The following is an 18884-nucleotide window of genomic DNA, read 5'->3' on the forward strand; positions in this document are numbered from 1 at the left end:
ATTTCTATACTGCCTCTCTCTCGGGCTTGAGTATGAAAGACGACCCATTTGTGACTGAGAGAGACAACAACTCACCAATCCTCTGAAACCAATTTCAGGCTCGATACCCCTTGCCATCTAATACCACCATTGACCCTCTCCGCCGACCTCAAACCCTGCATTGCCGCCGAAACTTTTCAAGGTCACTTAGATCTCTTACATCACATATCAAGCTCCAAAACGAGATCAGTGGTTCATCGGCGTTTGAAAAATTGTTGTCGAACTCCTTCGTGACTGAGGAAGACGGTGACATGTCAGGCACTATTACTTGTTATTTCTTGGCATCATGACTTCAAGCGCGATTCTGTTGGCTTCGGGAAGAAGATGATTGGGATCCGAAACCATTATGCACTGAGGGTTCGTGTTAAAATGCTTCATCCCCCTAGCCACTAAGAATAAATTGAATTTAAATGGATTTGGTACTCTCTCTTGTTATTATTGAATATGTTCTGTTTTTTTTTTAATCTTTGCGCTCTTTGCGTTGACGCGCATAATTCGAACATTAGTGTGAGAAATTCTCACACCAAAATTCTCAGCAACTGAACCACTTGTGTCATGTGGTTATTTATCGACCATTAAGTACGATGGCTCTTTCGTAGCTTCACCATGAGCCGTGCTCTTTGGAAAGGTTTTAGTGCCGCCACTAGATACCCATCCTCGTTAATATCTCTTTCAACTACTGTAGTTAATGAAAATATTTACCATTTAATCCAAAGTTCCGAACATTACCTCCCATTTCTAAGCCGGGCTCCACACAACTCACCAATTGCCAGAGAAACAGAGTCGGAGCACGCGTCTCCCTGCCGCGAGTATAGTCCACTCCCCCCACCACCGTAGTCTCTACCAAAAAGACAAAACTACCCCGGACCAAAACCCAGTCAAAAGCGACCCACCCAGCCACAATAAAATCGAAACCCACACCCGAAAATTTCCACTCTCTTCAAAAAAACTCCGGCGAACAGTAGAAGAAGAAGAACACAGCAGCTCAGAAATTCGTCCCTGAATCGATAAGGTCGGTCATTCAATTCCCTTATTCTCCGATGAAATTCATAAAGCCTTTCAGTTTACTTTTAATTTCGTTTGGATGAAAACAAGGTCTGTTTTCGTCCTGCCGATTTTGCTCGTAATTAGAAACAGCTGGAGTGATCTGATTGGCTGCGTGTGATATGATCAATGAAGGTTGCTCTTCTCCTGTTTAATCTCCGATGAGGTTTTACCGAGCTCGGAGTCTTTGTTTCGTTTTACTGCGGGGGGTTAACTATTTCTCACTTAGATTCTAATTTGTAATTTCGGATTAGGTTTTGCAAATCTGTGGCAATAGATTGATCGGCTCGCGTTGTAGTATTAACATAAAGCTGAGTTGTTAAAGCTAATCGGAACTTTTTTTTATAGGTTTGTTGTGGCACAGATGAGTGTCATTTGGTCTTTTTAGGCAGTCTTTTGGTTGATTAGTGAGCATTGAGTGATGTAGTTACTGGTGTTAGGTAGCATTAGATAGCGGCGAGAGGTCGAATTATCGAATAGCATAGTCTTTAGTAGCTTTTCGACTAATTAATCAACCGGTCCAAGTTGTAACTGCATTAGGTTGTTCATTTAAATGAGAAAGTGCCTGTAGTCCATCAGGAAACTGTTTATGCAACATAAGGACTACGTATGTATTTATTTATATGTATAATTTACGACTGAGGTTCCTTGTTTTGAGGAAGTCGTGATTTTTGTCCCCCCTATTGGAATTTTATGTTGATTATTTTCTTTTGTTTACTTTCTCTTATAGTTGTGTCTGCAATGCACCGAGTGGGTAGTGCTGGGAACACATCCAATTCTAGTCGCCCTCGTAAAGAGAAGCGGTTAACGTATGTGTTGAGTGATGCTGATGACAGAAAGGTGAGTTATTTCGTATCTCTATACTTATTTTGAAAATATATGCCTTGACTTTGAGTAGTTTTGTTTTGTTTGATATATAAGTGCACAGAGTATATTATATGGGTCCTATTATATTGTACATGTTTATCTGCCTTTTAACATCAAGATATTCTTTCTTCTTCATGTACTTTTAGCATGGTATTGTTTTTAAGTCATTGATATTAAATGGTTTCTCTGTTTGCAGCATTGCGCAGGCATAAACTGTTTGGCTGTATTGAAGGGATCAGAGTCTGGGTCTGATTACCTATTTACTGGGAGTCGCGATGGAACACTTAAAAGATGGGGTGTGACAGAAGATGCCGCTACCTGCTCAGCAACTTTCGAGTCTCATGTGGATTGGGTACTCATTTTCCTTCCAATGCATTCTAGTATATGACAGGACTTGCAATTTGATAGAGGCTTAAATGGTGATGGTTTTTATTTCCCTAAAACAATAATGATGGAAATTCAGGTGTCTCATTTCAAGGTAACAGGGAGTCAAATTTTCAACTGGAAATTGTAATTCATTTCATTCCAATGAGCCTAGTAAATGTTAGAAAGCAGAATGAAAAAAAAAGAGAGAAGAAATTTAGATTGTTTACAATCTTGTAGTCTGTGTTTTAAGCCACATGTTTACAAATCTGTAGCTTCCCTAAACTCTTTTTTTTTTCCCCACCGAACATTGACTATCTGTATGAGAAAGTGATTTGAGTTTATGTACTTCACTGCATGCATAGGTTATGAACTTATACCTAGAGAGTGCTTCTGTTGTGCAGGTTAATGATGCTGTTCTTGCAGGGGATAATACACTTGTTTCCTGTTCTTCAGATACCACCCTAAAGGTTTGTTAGCCTTAACGTGTGTTGTTGGTTTTTGCAAATCATACATTCCTTTTGGGCTGTTCCTGAATTGTTATTTATTGTAACTGTTTTGTCATTAAATTGTACAGACGTGGGATTGCTTGTCAGATGGAACTTGTACCAGAACTCTTCGTCAGCATTCTGACTACGTCACTTGTCTTGCTGCTGCTGAGAAAAATGTAATTTTCTTGTCAAATTTCTGATCAAGTAAAGTATCTGCTTCAATGGGGAAGGTTCTTGTTGGTGTATTCCTATTGTATATTTACTTTTTATTTAACTTTGGTAGCTTTTTCAAAGGCATCAAACAATCTACATAATAAGTATTTTATTATTAGATCATTCCATATTAATATCTGCGGAACATGGATTAGATAGATCACAACCTTATACATCACCATTCGACTTAAATTTAGACTGCTGTTGCATTTGCTGGCTTCCCACAAACAAAGAGTTAATGCATCTCAGGGGATCTGAAATAATTTGAGTCAAATTTACAGAAACTTTCACATGCAATTACATTGGCCTTTTGTCTAGGTGATGAATATTTTGGGTATGCAGATTGCAGAAGATGATAATTGGTATTGTGCACTCTCTGCAGTTATTGTTTTGCTAAGAAAAAGTAACCTACAGTAATTTTTGAAGATCAAGAGAGGAGTAGATAAATTGTCCTTGGAAGAGATGCAAATATTTGGCACTTTTCAGGCTTCGTTGGTGATACAGTTTAGGGGCATTCTAGTTTGGTTAATCTCGATATGGCTGGGAGTTGTACTTCATTTGAAATGTTTTTCATCTGCTTGACCCGGACCAAAATTATGTCTTTCTTTATTTGCATCTGTTCCTTTTTAGTGCATTTCTCTTTTCTTTTGAATAAGAAAGTTTCTGATCCTTTTATAGTGTCATGCATTTTAGAGCAATGTTGTTGCCTCTGGTGGACTTGGAGGGGAGGTATTCATTTGGGATCTCGACGCAGCCCTTACTCCGGTCTCAAAATCAAGCGATTCTATGGAAGAAGATAGTTCAAATGGTACCAATGGTTCTGGAAATGCACAACCAATTACAAGTTTACGTACTATCAGCTCTAGCAACAGCATTTCTATGCACACAACTCCAGCACATGGATATGTTCCAATCTCTGCCAAAGGTCACAAGGAATCAGTGTATGCATTGGCAATGAATGATAGTGGATCACTTCTTGTCTCTGGTGGAACAGAGAAGGTAAAAATCTGATGATCATGCTTGGTTATATGTTGACTTTATTCTGTTTCTTGTGGTCATACCTAAAATCTCTTTAGAAAAAAAAAAGATCTAAATTGATTGTAGAACGTTCAATTTTCTAGTGCAAGGATAATGCAATAGTGTTAATAACTGTAAATAATATCTTGATTCCCTCTAGGTTGTGCGTGTTTGGGACCCAAGAAGTGGCTCAAAATCTATGAAACTAAGAGGGCATACAGATAATATCAGGGCTTTGCTTCTTGATTCTACTGGCAGGTTGGTTGGATTTGCTCTTCATAGGGTACCTTCATTGAGCGCCTTATATGATATTTACTTGTAGATGAATTGTATTTTAGTTCTTCATAATCAAAGTTTGTTGAATTGAATCCATTTGACTTGCATATGACTTTTACTCTTTCTAGTATTTTTTGAAATTTCTTTTATTGATGATAAAAAAACATATATATTTTGCATACGAGTTAGACCATGATCTCTGAGTAGAATGATCTATTGTTCCGTCATTTATTCTATCTTGTGTTTTCATGCAATTTTGTTTTGTTTTCGTCCACTGACCAAATTCTATTTGAACTTTCACTTTTGCAGGTTTTGCTTATCCGGATCTTCTGATTCAATGATTAGGTTGATAACTCACCTATTTCCTCATACAAATAATTAACATTCAAATGCAAGATGAATAATATTTACTTAGTTATAATTAGGTAATTTGGTACTTTCTCTGTTTTTTTACCTAATTTTCTGTCTATTTTGTAGACTATGGGATCTTGGTCAGCAAAGATGTGTGCATTCTTATGCGGTGCACACAGATTCTGTTTGGGCACTTGCCAGTACCCCAACGTTTAGTCATGTATATAGTGGTGGGCGAGACCTTTCTGTGAGTACAGTTCCTCCTTACTACTTGAGTTCCACCAGACATCTTTCGTCTTTGGCTGTTGGACATTGTTGCTAATCATTTTATGCTTAACTCTGTTTATATTCTCAGTTGTACTTGACAGACTTGGCCACAAGAGAGAGTCTTTTGCTTTGCACAGGAGAACACCCCATTCTGCAGTTGGCTTTAGATGATGATAGCATATGGGTTGCAACAACAGATTCTTCAGTTCATAGATGGCCTGCTGAGGGGCGCAACCCTCAAAAAATTATCCAAAGAGGTGGCGCTTTCTTGGCTGGGAATTTGTCATTCTCAAGAGCAAGGGTGTCCTTAGAAGGATCTACCCTAGTAAGTACATACTAGATGACCATTTCATAATTATATTGTTCTTGGGTCCTTGTGGGCTCTAAAGCTCGCTTATTAATGTCCAGGTCCCTGTTTATAAAGAACCAGTCTTTACAATTCCTGGAACCCCTGGAATAGTGCAACATGAAATATTAAATAATAGACGTCATGTCCTGACAAAGGTAATGCGGATTTCTCATATGTTATTTTGATGTGTTTTGAGTTGAATTCGGTCCAAGTTTTGTGATGTGCAATCTCATTAACCAATGTAACTTTGTTAGGATACTGCTACTTCGGTGAAGCTGTGGGAGATTACTAGAGGTGTTGTTATTGAGGATTTCGGAAAGGTAATATATATTAATACAATGCTTTCTCTGGAAGCATTTCTTACCAAGTTTTCTTTTATATATATATTTATAATTAAATGTTCATTTAAAGGGTCATCATAAGCATTTATCCTTTTAATGTGTATCATACAGGTCTCGTTTGAGGAAAAGAAGGAAGAGCTTTTTGAGACTGTGAGCTTCATATTCTACTGTTATTCCAGCTTTATACATCTGATGGTTTTATTTCTGAATTACTGATGCTTTCTGCTTTACTGTTTCAGGTAAGCATTCCTGCATGGTTCACTGTGGATACCAGGCTTGGAAGTTTATCTGTACATATGGATACCCCACAATGCTTTTCAGCAGAGATGTATTCTGCAGACCTTAATATTGTAGGAAAGCCTGAAGATGACAAGGTAGATATCATCTTGACCTCCATAGTTTCTATAGTTGCTGCTCCCCCTCTTTCAGTGGGTTCTGGGAATTGTCTTACAGTTCATGTTTTATATGTTAACTAAGTTTGTACTGCAAAGGTGCTAGGATGCTTAACTAATGTGCTAGTTTATTGAGAGATCTTTACCCTACCCAAGCCACAGAAGTGGTTGTATCAGAATTGAATTTATTTCATGTAATTCTGCAGGTTAATTTGGCACGAGAAACCCTAAAAGGGCTCTTGGCTCATTGGTTGGGGAAAAGAAAGCAAAGATTGGGAACACAAGCCTCAACGAATGGGGATGTGCCATCCGGAAAGGAAAGTACCCCCAGAATTATTACCCACTCAAGAATTGAGGCGGATGGTAATGCCGAAAATGATTCAATGGTCTATCCTCCTTTTGAATTGTCTACAGCTTCCCCTCCTTCTATCATCACTGAGGGCTCTCAGGGAGGACCGTGGAGAAAGAAGATCACTGATCTAGATGGAACTGAAGATGAGAAGGACTTCCCATGGTGGTGTCTGGATTGTGTGTTAAATAATCGCCTTCCTCCTAGAGAAAATACAAAGTAACTTTCTAATTTTTCATGTGTCTCTCTTGGTTCTGGCTGGAATTTCGATTTCTTATTCAACTTGCACGGGGTATATTAAAACAAAACAAAAATAGATACTTCCCTGAGAATGCTATAAATTTTGTGCATCAGTTGTAATTTTACTTGTGCCATCATTTTCTTAACAGCTGCATCTTCTTGTGAATTGCTCTTTACATTATGAAAAGCCTTTATTACCTGGTTCCTTTCTCTTATATATCCTTGTCTCAACTTCTTTGTCTTCTGTTTACCTTCCATTTTCACGGAACATTTATTTTTCAATATGTTGCTCATTTTTCATTTTGGTAATGAAACACTAGTATTCTTTGGCTTAACAATAATTGAGACTCTGAAATAGTTGCCTAATTTAGCATTATTATTGTTCTCGAAAGTAAGTTCTTCTGTGATCTATACAGGTGCAGTTTCTATCTACATCCATGTGAAGGTTCAACTGTTCAGATCCTTACACAAGGAAAACTAAGTGCTCCTCGCATACTACGAATTCATAAGGTAAAGTATTGGAATTCTGGTAGTTGTGCCACTGTTACTTCTATAAAATTGGTCAGGTCAATTTCATGCTTATAAAATTGATGACCGGTGCTTCTATTGAGAAGTATTGTTTGGTCAACTTGATGTGTTCTGTTGGGTAGGTTGTTTTAAAGTTTGCACTTGACATCAAAATACTTTTCATTGTTTCTTTATTTGCTGTAGTCACCATTGAAATGAAGTTAATGTCTGTCTCCAGAATTCAATTTTCAGATAAAAGCTTTGGGGTTGTATATTATATTTGTCACACAGAGTTTGTGTTCGAGAAATGAAATTCGCTATCTGTGTGTGGTTATATATATATATATATATATATATATATTCTATCTGTTTCAAAAGTAAGAAAACTAAAAAAAAAAAAATGTTTGCAAATGCAACTCGTACTTTTGAGCATATGAATGCCTCAGGAAACACACACACATCCACACATACATATGAGTGTTCACTCTCTGTTAACCTAAGTTTACCATGGAGGCTAATACACTTAGTTAGCTTATCAATGAGGGTTAGCTTGACACAAGAAGTATAGTGGTTTACCTCCCTCTCTTGGGGTAGGCTACATCCACTTGAATCCACTAGTATAGGCAAATAGCCTTAAGTCATACAAGTAGTGGTTCGCCCCCCTCTAAGTGGGATGAGGGGTCCCTTTTATAGGTGAGGGAACCCCTCTCATTTACATATTCTTCAATGTGGGACAAGTGCCCCTCTAGGCTTACTATGGAGCCATCTTGATGAGGTTGGAAAGGTGACTTCCCGGTCGTGTCTTGGTGAGTTCCGACTATCATTGGAAAGTTTGTATGACGAGGTACGCTATTGATATCATGGTTGAGCCACATAGTGACTTGTAGATCCGCCTAGAGAGTGATGCTTATGCTCGGTGGCATGCCATACTAGCTCTATGCTAGTAGGGGTGCCAACACTCTTCTATCCATATGACCTTGTGCCTAGTTTATCTATGAAGTATTCTTTGGCCCACTCGTCTTTGTAGACTGTTTTTGTGTGTGTGTCTGTGTATACTTAGTTAGTTTTGTTAATTTTGGCGGGTATGGTAGACTCTAAAATACAGTATGGTCAATTTGTTATTTTGGTGTGCAGGTTGTTAATTATGTAGTTGAAAAGATGGTCCTGGACAAACCATTAGATAGTGCAAATCCGGACTCAACATTTTCACCTAGTCTTGCTGGAGGGCCATTGTCTGTCATTGGAGATGGATCTTTTCGGTCTGGATTGAAGCCATGGCAAAAGCTTAAACCTTCTATAGAGATATTGTGCAACAATCAGGCAAGTGGACAAACATTTTGGACGGTCAAATACGCTCTTTCAGTTTTACTCAGACTATCCTGTAAAAGTTTGACCATCTTTTTCTGTGTATGTGCAGGTCTTATCCCCAGACATGAGCTTAGCCACAGTACGGGCGTATGTATGGAAGAAATCCGAGGACCTGGTTCTTAATTACAGGGTGGTTCAGGGCAGGTGATTTTGCACAATTTTGTGGAGGTTAGGGTTTGGGCTTTTGCCTTATCCTTTTGAAATTCATTTACGCGTTTTGGCCATCAGTCACAGCATTGAAAATCAATTGTTTCCACTCTTTTTCTTTGGCTACACATTTTTCTAGCTCTTAATACCTCCATTGAAAATCATGAACTTGAGTCCTGAAAACTTAAATTCTCCGTACATGGGACTATAAGAGGCTGTGCCATCGTTCAATTTACTGCTGTTAGGCATTAAAACGTCCATTTGGATAATAGTTATGTGCGTGGCTGCTTGTCTGAGGAGCTTAATTTATTATTCCACATCAGAACACAATGAGGATGATTGTGAAAAAGAAACAATATCGACTTTTGAGATGCATTATTCTGGTGTTCATCTTTATAACACTGCTACAGACTGTAGCGTATGCCCTTACTTCAGTAGCGGCAATACCTGATGCATTGTTGTTGATATTCAAACTTGCAGGTCATAAATAGAAATATTTGATTCTTCTGGTACACATGGTAATCAGAACACTTGTAAAGTCTGATAGCCGATTGATTACCATATCCATGCATCCTCCAATTGCTGAGAAGGCTCTGGTTTGCATGTTCATGGGGCAGCTGCTATTATAAATTTTGAACAACATTGCTGACATGCAAGCTTTGCTGGACATTGCGAATTAGTCAATTGATTGTCGGCGTATTGCAGTTGATAAAGAGTTTCTGACTGGATGAGAAATGAACAGAGCTGAATTAGACATATGATGATGAAAGTCTTGTAGATTTGTATTGTTGGTTATGATATTTAGACATAGAATGTTCTAATGTGGAGGGACTATTTGACGATAATTTATTTCATGGAATAAAAGGTCCCAGCTCCAGATTTCTTATCCTTTCACCTCGTGACCAAAAAGATACCTCGTGTACCGCTCTAGAGTGGAGTTCTTATTTCTTGAGGACACTAAAGTAAATCCCAATTTTGCCTTGCCATTTTTACTTAAACATCCCGGGCTGGTAGTCCCAGTAGCCCAGTCTCTTTTGTTTTTCTTTCATCCGTTACTGTATGTTTTTCTTACTGTATGTTTCATTTGTGCATTTTATAACGTTCTTTAATTGTGCTTATGGGTCTCCACATGACCAGGTACCCTCTTCGCATTACATATAACAAATGGCCATGAAACATACAACTGAAAGCAACAAATAAAATGAGACATGTTCGACGAATTCCCATCATCCGTGGGATTTTCTGATTGTACATCGCTGCAAGTCTCGGTTTAGGCTTTCGTGATACCTGTTTCATCAAAGTTCTTTCCTAGAGGACCCGAAGAACCATATGGCCTTGAGATGTAGGTGAGAGGGTTCTAAACTTCTAATCCGACTAGTCCATTAAGAAATGGTGAGTATTGTGGCATGTTTCTCCTACAGCTACAGATTCTCTTTTGGTCATGGGTTGTATGGCTCGTCTGGTTGTCTCTGAGTCGCGACTAGTGGGAGTCATTTCTGTTTCAATCTCTTAATACGAGTTTATGTGCTTCCGAGTATGGGAATTGTTGACTTTAGAAGCGTTATGGATAATCTCATTCGTATGATTCCTTGTTTGACCGGAAGAACGAAAGCTAGGAGTGTCTCTGGTTAACTTTGATCGCTATAGCTTATGTTTTTGAGCGGGAAAAATCCTACTACACTACACTACCATATTCCAACGGGGTCCCAATAGTCACCCATTTATAATATAGATACAAGGGCGGAGCCAGATTTCATAATTAGTTAGGTTAGAAAAAAACTTACGATTATTTATGAACTATATATAGAAATGTAGGGTGTGTTAAAATTTAAAATATTTAAAATTTAAATTTTAACACTAAAAATTTAACTAAAAATACGAGTTTTTTTTGTAATTTGAGATGGTATATAGTATAGCATGCAGTAGCCGTGTGTATAGCTACGTGCTTGTATAGATATATAGATTGGTTCTCCTACTTCACTTGGATTTATAGAATGTTAGTGCTGTATGGGACTCTGGGCTGATCTTGACTGATACTGAGATTTTAATTCTTCACATTTGGTAAAATTTCCAGAGCAGAGAAGATGCTTCTTTTGGAGCTTCCTTTCATTTTCGTTGTTCCATTCGTTAAACTGAGCGGTGTGGTATGTAAGCTAAGTACTTTTACCATCACTTACAGGGTCGTCGGTTGTAAGCTCTGCATTCTCCCACATGGGGCCAATTGACAACCAGTGCAAAAAGCATGGACAAGACCCCAACTCTTTCTGTGCCACTCAGACCCTACTGAGGTACGATCCAAATTCTGGGCTAATAAGTTCCATGATTGCTGTGTTCACTTGTGTAGCATTCGTTTCACATTCGCTGTACCCTTTTGCTGCCAATAATTCTTGGTCTGCTTCTAGTTTCACTTTATGGACCTGTCTCTGTGCTGGGCTGTATATAATTACCAGTCTGCTATTTTGGGTTGGCTTCAAGTTTCACTTTTGGAACTGTTGCTGTGTCTTGGAACTGCTTCTGTGGCATACTTGTATAAGTTCCAGTTCGCTCTTCTGGGTCTGCCTGAAGTTATACTTTTGTAACTGTTCCTGTGTCAGACTATATAAATCTCAGTTTGTTATTCTGGGTTTGTTTCAAGTTTCACTGTTGTGACCTTTTGTGCATTTATGTTCCTACTGTATGATTTCATCTGTAGAGTGGTTTAAGGGCCAACTGAATTTTTGCACACTTTCCTTCATTTCTGTTCCAAGTGCTAGTTTACGGACTTCCTAGTCTCAGTGGGTGAATTAAGGGTCTAGAATCAATCTTCTGTGATTGTTTGCAGTAGTCATGGCATCAGTTATAGGTTTTGGGGGACCTCACTTTTTTCCATTAATTTCCGAGAGTAAGCCTCCCTTTAGAGTGCAAGTTAGGAGTTTACGCAATCAGGATGCATCAGTTTTGTCTTCAGACTCAGTTGTAGTGAATGGAGCTTCTGTAGTTGGGGAGAGCGAGGGAAGTAGGCCTTTAATGGATCAAGGGAATGGCAGTTTGAGGCATAAGGTTAAGGAGAAACAGAAGATACAAGATGGTGTTCTTGAAAGTTTGGAACCTTTGTGGGATGACGGGTATGGGACTGTGACCGTCAAGGATTATTTTGATGCAAATGAGGAGATGATTAAGCCTGATGGTGGTCCTCCCCGATGGTTTAGCCCCCTAGCCAGCAACCCTCCCTTGAAGGATTCTCCACTTCTATTGTTTTTGCCCGGTAATAAAGCCAGATAAGTCACCATATGCCATAAATTTTGAAACAATTTTGATGTGTGATTTCCATTGAAGTGATATGCACCGGCGTTCTTAAGGAAAAATGAATGTTTATATCTCTTATGGGAAGAAACCTTTCATGGGCTTGTTAATAAGTGAAATTTAGATCATAGAATGTTGTCTAATCATTTTACTATAAATGCATACAGGGCTGGATGGTACTGGGTGGGGGCTCATTTTGCACCATAAAGCTCTTCAGAAGTAAGTAGCTGTTTTCCTTGATTATTGACAATTATGTATTTGTTTCTCAGTTTCTGCTCCTGTAATACTTGGCCTTGCTAGAGAAACATGGCACTTCTACACATCAGGTTTAGTTATTTGACTTGGGGTCGACCATTTGTTCTGATTTATACTTCCTCAAATTTTGAAGGGTCTTTGAAGTTCGATGCTTGCATATTCCAGTTAATGATCGCACACCATTTGAAGGTCTTAATTTTTATTCCCCTATTCCTTACATTTTTTATGTTCATCCGTAGAATTTTATGTGTATATAACAGTAATATCTCGATCTATTTATTATGGTATTCTAGCTATTGATGGGCAGTCCTGTATTTATAACTGATTTTAGCAACAACTTGATTTTTCAATGTTATTTAATCACCGAAGGATTTGGTTGCTTGCATCCTTTATCTAAAGATGCTCAGTTTAGATTCCATGTGGGAGTTGTTTTTTTCTGCTAGTTTGATCTCCATATGTGTATTATCTTGAAAATCGAAGATTATAGTTTTCTGTAATATAGATGGCTCCAATTACCATATGATGTTAACAGTCTTAACTAGTTTCTAACTTGTACTTGGGTTTTGTCTTGTGCTTGTTTGTTGCTAAACCAATAATGCTAGAGGTCTCCACTGACCTGCTCACTTATACCAAACCACAATGCATGGGGCATTTCTTGTTGTTGAAGAATTTGAATCATCAAACTACATTACATTGTCTTACTTGTTATTTTTTTTTTAGAATGCTTACTTGATCCGTTCATTTTTACCTTTGATATCTGAACTATTAAGTGGCTATGGATATATGCTGTTTTAATGGACATTTTGTAGTCTCTAAGCTATTCTACTTTACTTATGTACCACGTGCATAGAGGTCTTTCTTTAAACTTATGACAGTCAGATTTATCCCAGTCATTTATAAGGTGTTTCTTTCAATCAATGAATTAGCGGGCTTACATTTTGCAGGCCTGGTGAAATTGGTGGAAGAAACTATTAGGCTTGAGCATGCTTCATCTCCTAACAAGCCAATCTATTTGGTTGGAGATTCATTTGGAGGATGCCTATCACTTTCTGTTGCTGCACGCAATCCTACCATTGACCTAGTTCTGGTACTAGTCAACCCAGGTTGGTGTTATGGTATCTAGTTTAGTCTCTATGTGTTCATGAACTTTGGTAGATACACCAAAGTTATTTTGACATTTTTGGTGTTTTATTGTAGCAACATCCTTCGACAGGTCTCAGTTACAACCTTTACTCCCACTTTTGGAGGCTATGCCGGAAGAATTACATATTACAGTTCCCTATCTTCTCAGTTTTGTTATGGGTATGTAATTTGCTACCCCAGAATCTACATCCACTTACATCTTTGGAGAAACCAGACTGATGCAGAATCAGCAAGTATAAAGCTATTGCTAATTTAGCAGTTCCCCATGCTTTATCGCTTTTAATCATGTCCTCATTATTATTTATAAAATGTATTACCTTGGTCCAGGAAGTGATTAATTTCTTGAAGCTTGATCATAAACCCTGCTACTCCCAAAAATTATATATTCTTGCCACATCACTAAAAAAATTACCTTACATTAAATACTAGACTACTGAAAGCCATGCTTATAAGGAGATTTTTAGCTTTTAATAGTCCTGGAAATTTGATGTGTGCCATGACTAGAGCAAATTCTAGGTAGTTTCAACCTACTCTTGTTTTTCAGTCACGTTTGAATGGGTTGTAATGTTTTCTCAAATGTCCATGCTATCAGGTGATCCATTAAAAATGGCGATGGTAAACATCAACAGTACACTTCCTCCAAGCTTAAAATTGATGCAAGTGTCTCAGAATCTCACAGCTTTGCTACCATATCTCTCTGTAAGATGCACTTGCATTTGTTTTTAACTCTGTAATTTTTGTTTCTTGACATTACTTTTTTTTTTCCGTTGAACTATTGTTTTTATAGGTGCCTCGCCTAACATTTACCATTGATATTGTTATTTAGTGTTTTTCATTTACCGGATTTGTTCTTTTCCTTTCCCTGCTATGGTCAGTAGTTAGTCTCATTCACACTCACATCAATTAAGAAGCATGTGCTCACTGATAAGGTAGATGATAGTTAAAAGATAAAAACAGTTGAAATAATGCTCATCTTGGTTGAAATTCAAATCTCCTAGCTATGAATACAGGCTATGACGAATCTAATTTTCTACCTTTCTTTTGAAATCTAGTTTCGTTGGTACACACACCGGTGTGTTTTTCTCTGCTGAGAAGCTTAACTCTTGAGAGTCACTGTGACAGACAGGCAAAAAATTGAGCAATTACTTTTAAGTAAATATGAATAACCATAGACACTGAACTTGAGATTACCGACTGAGGATTGTACACTTTATGCATAGGTTAGCAGATAAAAAATTTGATCCTCTATAAAGATCCCTGCAGTCCTTAGGTGAATATATCTTATAGAAGTCATAGCTTGCACATCATCTTGAATGGTTACAAGAGAATGGTTTGTAAGAATGAATGTAGTTTTGTATTTATAAATCATGGGTCATTATCATTTTTTTTGTTCCGGTATCATTTACTGCCATTACTGATCTATAAACAGTACAATTGTTGCTTATTATCTTTTTAATTTACTTGTATAACTTAATTTCTTCTCAGTCGTTGGCCGATATTATACCAAAAGAAACTCTCATGTGGAAGCTTAAGCTGCTCAAAACAGCTGCTGGTTATGCGAATTCCCATCTCCATGCTATTAAAGCTGAAGTACTTGTGTTGGCTAGGTTCTTACTGACTTACCCTGTTCTGATCCTCTTGCTTTCTGGAAAATTGACATTTTTTCTTCTCTCTTCAATTGTTTCCTCACATTTCTTCATGATCAGATTGGATAATGACATACTAACTGATTTTTTTCATTTCAGTGACAAGGATAACATGGTTCCCAGTCGAGATGAAGCAGAACGACTAAGGAGCTCATTACAGAACTGTACAGTTCGTCACTTCCCGGACAATGGGCATACCCTATTACTGGTCAGTTGATATTGATGCATTTTACAAAACTGGCGGCTGGCATGTTGCTACTGGATTTTCTATTAATAAGATTTTTGACACTGATATAAATACATTAAACCGTCTAGACTTACTTGATACTATCAATCTGATTAAGGTAAATTAACTTGCATATTGGCTTCAGTTTCACTCTCAAATAAGTTAATAGAATTATTATTAAATTGACAAAAAGGCGTGCACTTGATGGAATTGCTGGATTTGATTTTATAGAAATACTTCCGCCACTCTATTGTTTTGAATCTGCTGTTGCTTGATCTCGACACTTTGTTTTAGTTTTTACAATTAACAAGTTGGATGCAAGTTTGTAAAAGATGGAAATTTCTCTAGGATATCAATTGGTTTTTGACAAGGACAGCTGGACACTATATGTGTTATTATTATTATTATTTCATTTGTTGTCAAAATTTAAATTCTATTTTGCTATTTCTGTGCAATAGAAACTTTCTTCTGGGGTGCCTTTCCCATGCATAAAAACAAAACTTAATTAACTGCACGCACTACTGTTTCCATGTTGCCAGGAAGATGGGGTTAATTTGTTGACAGTTATAAAACGTACTTTCAAATATCGTCGTTCGAGGAAGCGTGATAGTTTCACAGATTTCCTTCCTCCTAGTATGGCAGAACTCAACTATACATTTGATGAAGAACTCAGGTAATTTAGCTCTTCCTAAATTTCCTTTTTCTTTTGTCAAAAAAAAAAATCCTTTTTCTGTTTGTTGATTGTTGATGGCTAGCTTCCATGTTTTGGATTTTCTGCATACATCTTCGTACATCAATCCTATGCTTTCATACAACAATCCTGTTATAATTCATGATAACCTTCCTGGTCTCCAGAAAAAGGAAAAAGAACACTGCTACTTACATTAAGGATATTATAAACAGCTAGATGCATCATGTATGGGTTTCACTTGCAATTTACCTGGACCCGGCTAAGTTGCATATAGTATCATTATAATACATAAGACCAAAGCTGGTACTAAGACAACTGAATCGCAGACTGTTACGTTTTGCTGCTGGTTCTGTTCTTTTTTCAACAATGGACGATGGAACAGTAGTGAGAGGTCTTGCAGGAGTTCCAAATGAAGGACCTGTCTTAATTGTTGGCTATCATAATTTACTGGGGCTGGAAATGTTTTCATTGGTTGGAGAATTTTTAAGAGAGAAGAAAATAATGGTTCGTGGTTTAGCACATCCAGAACTTATGTTTGGAAAGAGCTCAAGTAATTTTGACAATCTCAGATTATTTGGTGCACTCCCCGTAACGCCAAGAAATCTATTCAAATCACTTTCGTCAAAATCACATGTTCTCCTGTATCCTGGTGGTGCACGTGAAGCTCTCCATTACAAGGTGCGCCAACTGCCATGTTCCTTATAGTACTAATGTACTATTTAACTATATATATTGTGAAATGGCAGTTTACTTGAAATTTATAATATTTTAGACAGTATTTGTTTATTTTTTGGGCATTTAAATATATAAAATGCCCTAAAACAACTTGGTTGTGCTATGCCTATACTAAGCTGTTTCACCTGTGTGTCAGTATGCCATGTCTTTGTGTAGGTTCATTCATCTACTTGTATGTTTGCATCATGGGTACGAGTGTTGTAGACTTTTAGTCATAATTCAAGATCAAGCATCTAATTTTATAACATTTGTCAAGGTATTGGACGTCCTGATGACTTTTTGGATTCAATGAATAAAAGCTTCACTAGAATTTTGAAAGTATTACAGCGCTATGCAGCCATCACAAACTTTCGTGTTTGTGGCTGCATATTTTTGCTTAAGCCTATGTAGACATTTTAGAATAAGCTAACCTTATTTGGTTGAAATGAATAAGGTAAGATTCTTTTGATATTTTTGAGCCAGAACTCAAGTGACCCCCTATAATACTGTCATTGTGCCTAACTTCCCTGTCTGCCCATCATAGCTGTTAGATTTATTATCTAAAGGACAACCATGAAGAAAAAAGAAAGCAGATATGCATATGTCAATTTGCTTTCACTTTATTCGGCAACGGTACTTGAACTGTGCATGTTAATATTCAGGGTCGCAAAGGAAAACCAAAATACAATATACAAAATATGTGTGCTTTGTAAAGTAATCAAAGATGTCATAGGAAGAGTTTGTTCCCCCTGATGATAGGGTGCTTCTATAATTGGCAGGGTGAAAAATACAAGTTATTCTGGCCTGAGGAACCTGAATTTGTCAGAATGGCTGCACGTTTTGGGGCCACGATTGTACCATTTGCAGCTGTAGGAGAAGATGACTTACTCGAAGTAAGCTTGTGTAACCTTTATACTGCAAACTTTCTTTGGTAAAATTTATGATCTTTTCTCGGGTTATGACAGTTTTATCACTTTTATGGAATCTCAGTTAGGGTACTTATGCCTCATCTGTAATTCTTATAGTTTTCTCCTAATCTCTGAAAACATGACAGAAAATGATTTTACCAAACCAAGGGTTTAGTAACATCCTACACTGCATTGTCTGCATATTGACAACTAGACATACACTTTGCATTTTCAATTTGTAGACATACAATATGCAATTCCAATTTATAGGGTTAGATTGCCATCGGGTGTCATTCTATAAAATAGGAAAATAAGTATGGCCTTAACAAGGTAGTAATGGTTCTGAACAAAATACAGTGGTCTGTCTAAATCTTTCATACACCTTCTGTCAATCCTTCTGTTTACTTTCCGTATCATGCTCTGCTTCGGAGATAAGGCCTAACTCCATCTTTGTAGTCTATTCTGCTATACCATAATTTCTTGAACATTCTTTATAGACATTTATGATTTTGCCTTTGCTAAGACATCTAATGATGTACTTCGGAATCTCCGATGGAATATTTATTGATACATCCTTTTGTCTTGAGCTACAATTTAAAGTTCATTATTGTAACTCTGGTTCTTGCTTTGGATGGGGCAGTTGGTTCTCGACTACAATGACATAAAGAGCATCCCTGTGGTGGCTGATATTGTCAACGGTGCTCAGAATGATGCAATAAAATTGAGGTAAAGATATCCTGAAAGATGATCCAAATTAATTCTATATGTGATTTGAATGTCTTTTCTAATCTTTCATTTGACAAAAATGTGGTCTGTTCATAGGGAGGACAAGAGTGGAGAAGTTGGCAATCAGGGCCTCTTCTTTCCGGGAGTTCTGCCTAAGGTACCAGGTCGCTATTATTATTTGTTTGGGAAACCAATAGAAACCAAAGGAAGGGAAGAGATCCTGAAAGACAAAGACAATGCAAACAAATTGTATCTCGAAATACAATCTAAAATTGAGCAAAGTTTAGCATACTTACTTGAGAAGCGAGAGAAGGATCCTTACAGGAATGTTATTGACAGAACAGTATATCGGGCACTGCATTCCCCACTAAATACAGTTCCAACATTTGAGCCTTGAACAATTGGTTTCGAGGAACAAGCTCTTCTTGGTTTTCACTGTACGGTAGTACAAGTAATTCATGGGAACAAGGATGATGTTGCAGACACAACAGATCATATTTGTCTCTTGATACTGAATCATGAATTGAAACCTAAAGTGATGGCGGAGTTTCAGCTTAAACTGTCCCTGAACCTGGAACCTGCGATTATCAGACTGGTACCTACTATTTATACTTTGTTCTAAATATTCCGATATATCCTTGATATATTTTCAATATTAAGAAAATGATACGA

At 37.4% G+C, this 18884-nt stretch overlaps 3 protein-coding genes across 4 annotated transcripts in view; 2 read left to right on the forward strand and 1 right to left on the reverse strand.

Moving 5' to 3' along the window:
• LOC126800743 (elongation factor 2-like) overlaps positions 1-18884 on the reverse strand; it is a 138644-nt gene that overhangs the window by 26363 nt on the left and 93397 nt on the right. The gene's annotated exons all lie outside the window — the stretch shown is intronic.
• Positions 950-9515, forward strand: LOC126800744 (uncharacterized). Of its 2 annotated transcripts, none has more exons than XM_050528153.1 (19): positions 950-1051; positions 1814-1923; positions 2147-2302; positions 2718-2783; positions 2891-2980; positions 3711-4016; positions 4195-4292; positions 4620-4655; positions 4788-4908; positions 5017-5253; positions 5337-5432; positions 5532-5597; positions 5730-5768; positions 5858-5992; positions 6217-6578; positions 7016-7109; positions 8241-8426; positions 8524-8642; positions 9102-9515. In XM_050528153.1, exons 2-18 carry the CDS (start codon positions 1825-1827, stop codon positions 8620-8622), a joined length of 2286 nt encoding a protein of 761 aa, XP_050384110.1. In that variant the 5' UTR covers positions 950-1051; positions 1814-1824; the 3' UTR covers positions 8623-8642; positions 9102-9515. The 2 variants fall into 2 exon arrangements, with proteins under 2 accessions (XP_050384110.1, XP_050384109.1); XM_050528152.1 differs by having other exon boundaries at positions 8524-8618.
• On the forward strand, positions 11080-18780 carry LOC126800745 (phytyl ester synthase 1, chloroplastic). Its single transcript, XM_050528154.1, has 13 exons — positions 11080-11865; positions 12071-12122; positions 12292-12347; positions 13103-13261; positions 13356-13460; positions 13894-14000; positions 14787-14908; positions 15047-15155; positions 15713-15846; positions 16191-16542; positions 17358-17471; positions 18127-18212; positions 18309-18780. The coding sequence occupies exons 1-13, from the start codon at positions 11448-11450 to the stop codon at positions 18607-18609; spliced, it is 2115 nt and encodes a 704-aa protein (XP_050384111.1). The 5' UTR covers positions 11080-11447; the 3' UTR covers positions 18610-18780.

Source organism: Argentina anserina, chromosome 6 (genome assembly GCF_933775445.1).
Source record: "Argentina anserina chromosome 6, drPotAnse1.1, whole genome shotgun sequence".
NCBI classification, from domain to species: Eukaryota; Viridiplantae; Streptophyta; class Magnoliopsida; order Rosales; family Rosaceae; genus Argentina; species Argentina anserina.

Coding starts and splice junctions, on each gene's coding strand:
- LOC126800744 (XM_050528152.1), top strand. CDS start 1,825: ATGCACCGAGTGGGTAGTGCTGGGAACACATCCAATTCTAGTCGCCCT. Junction 5,598..5,729: donor TTATTGAGGATTTCGGAAAG/GTAATATATATT, acceptor TGTATCATACAG/GTCTCGTTTGAGGAAAAGAA. Junction 8,427..8,523: donor AGATATTGTGCAACAATCAG/GCAAGTGGACAA, acceptor GTGTATGTGCAG/GTCTTATCCCCAGACATGAG.
- LOC126800745 (XM_050528154.1), top strand. CDS start 11,448: ATGGCATCAGTTATAGGTTTTGGGGGACCTCACTTTTTTCCATTAATT. Junction 11,866..12,070: donor ACTTCTATTGTTTTTGCCCG/GTAATAAAGCCA, acceptor AAATGCATACAG/GGCTGGATGGTACTGGGTGG. Junction 14,909..15,046: donor GAAGTACTTGTGTTGGCTAG/GTTCTTACTGAC, acceptor TTTTCATTTCAG/TGACAAGGATAACATGGTTC.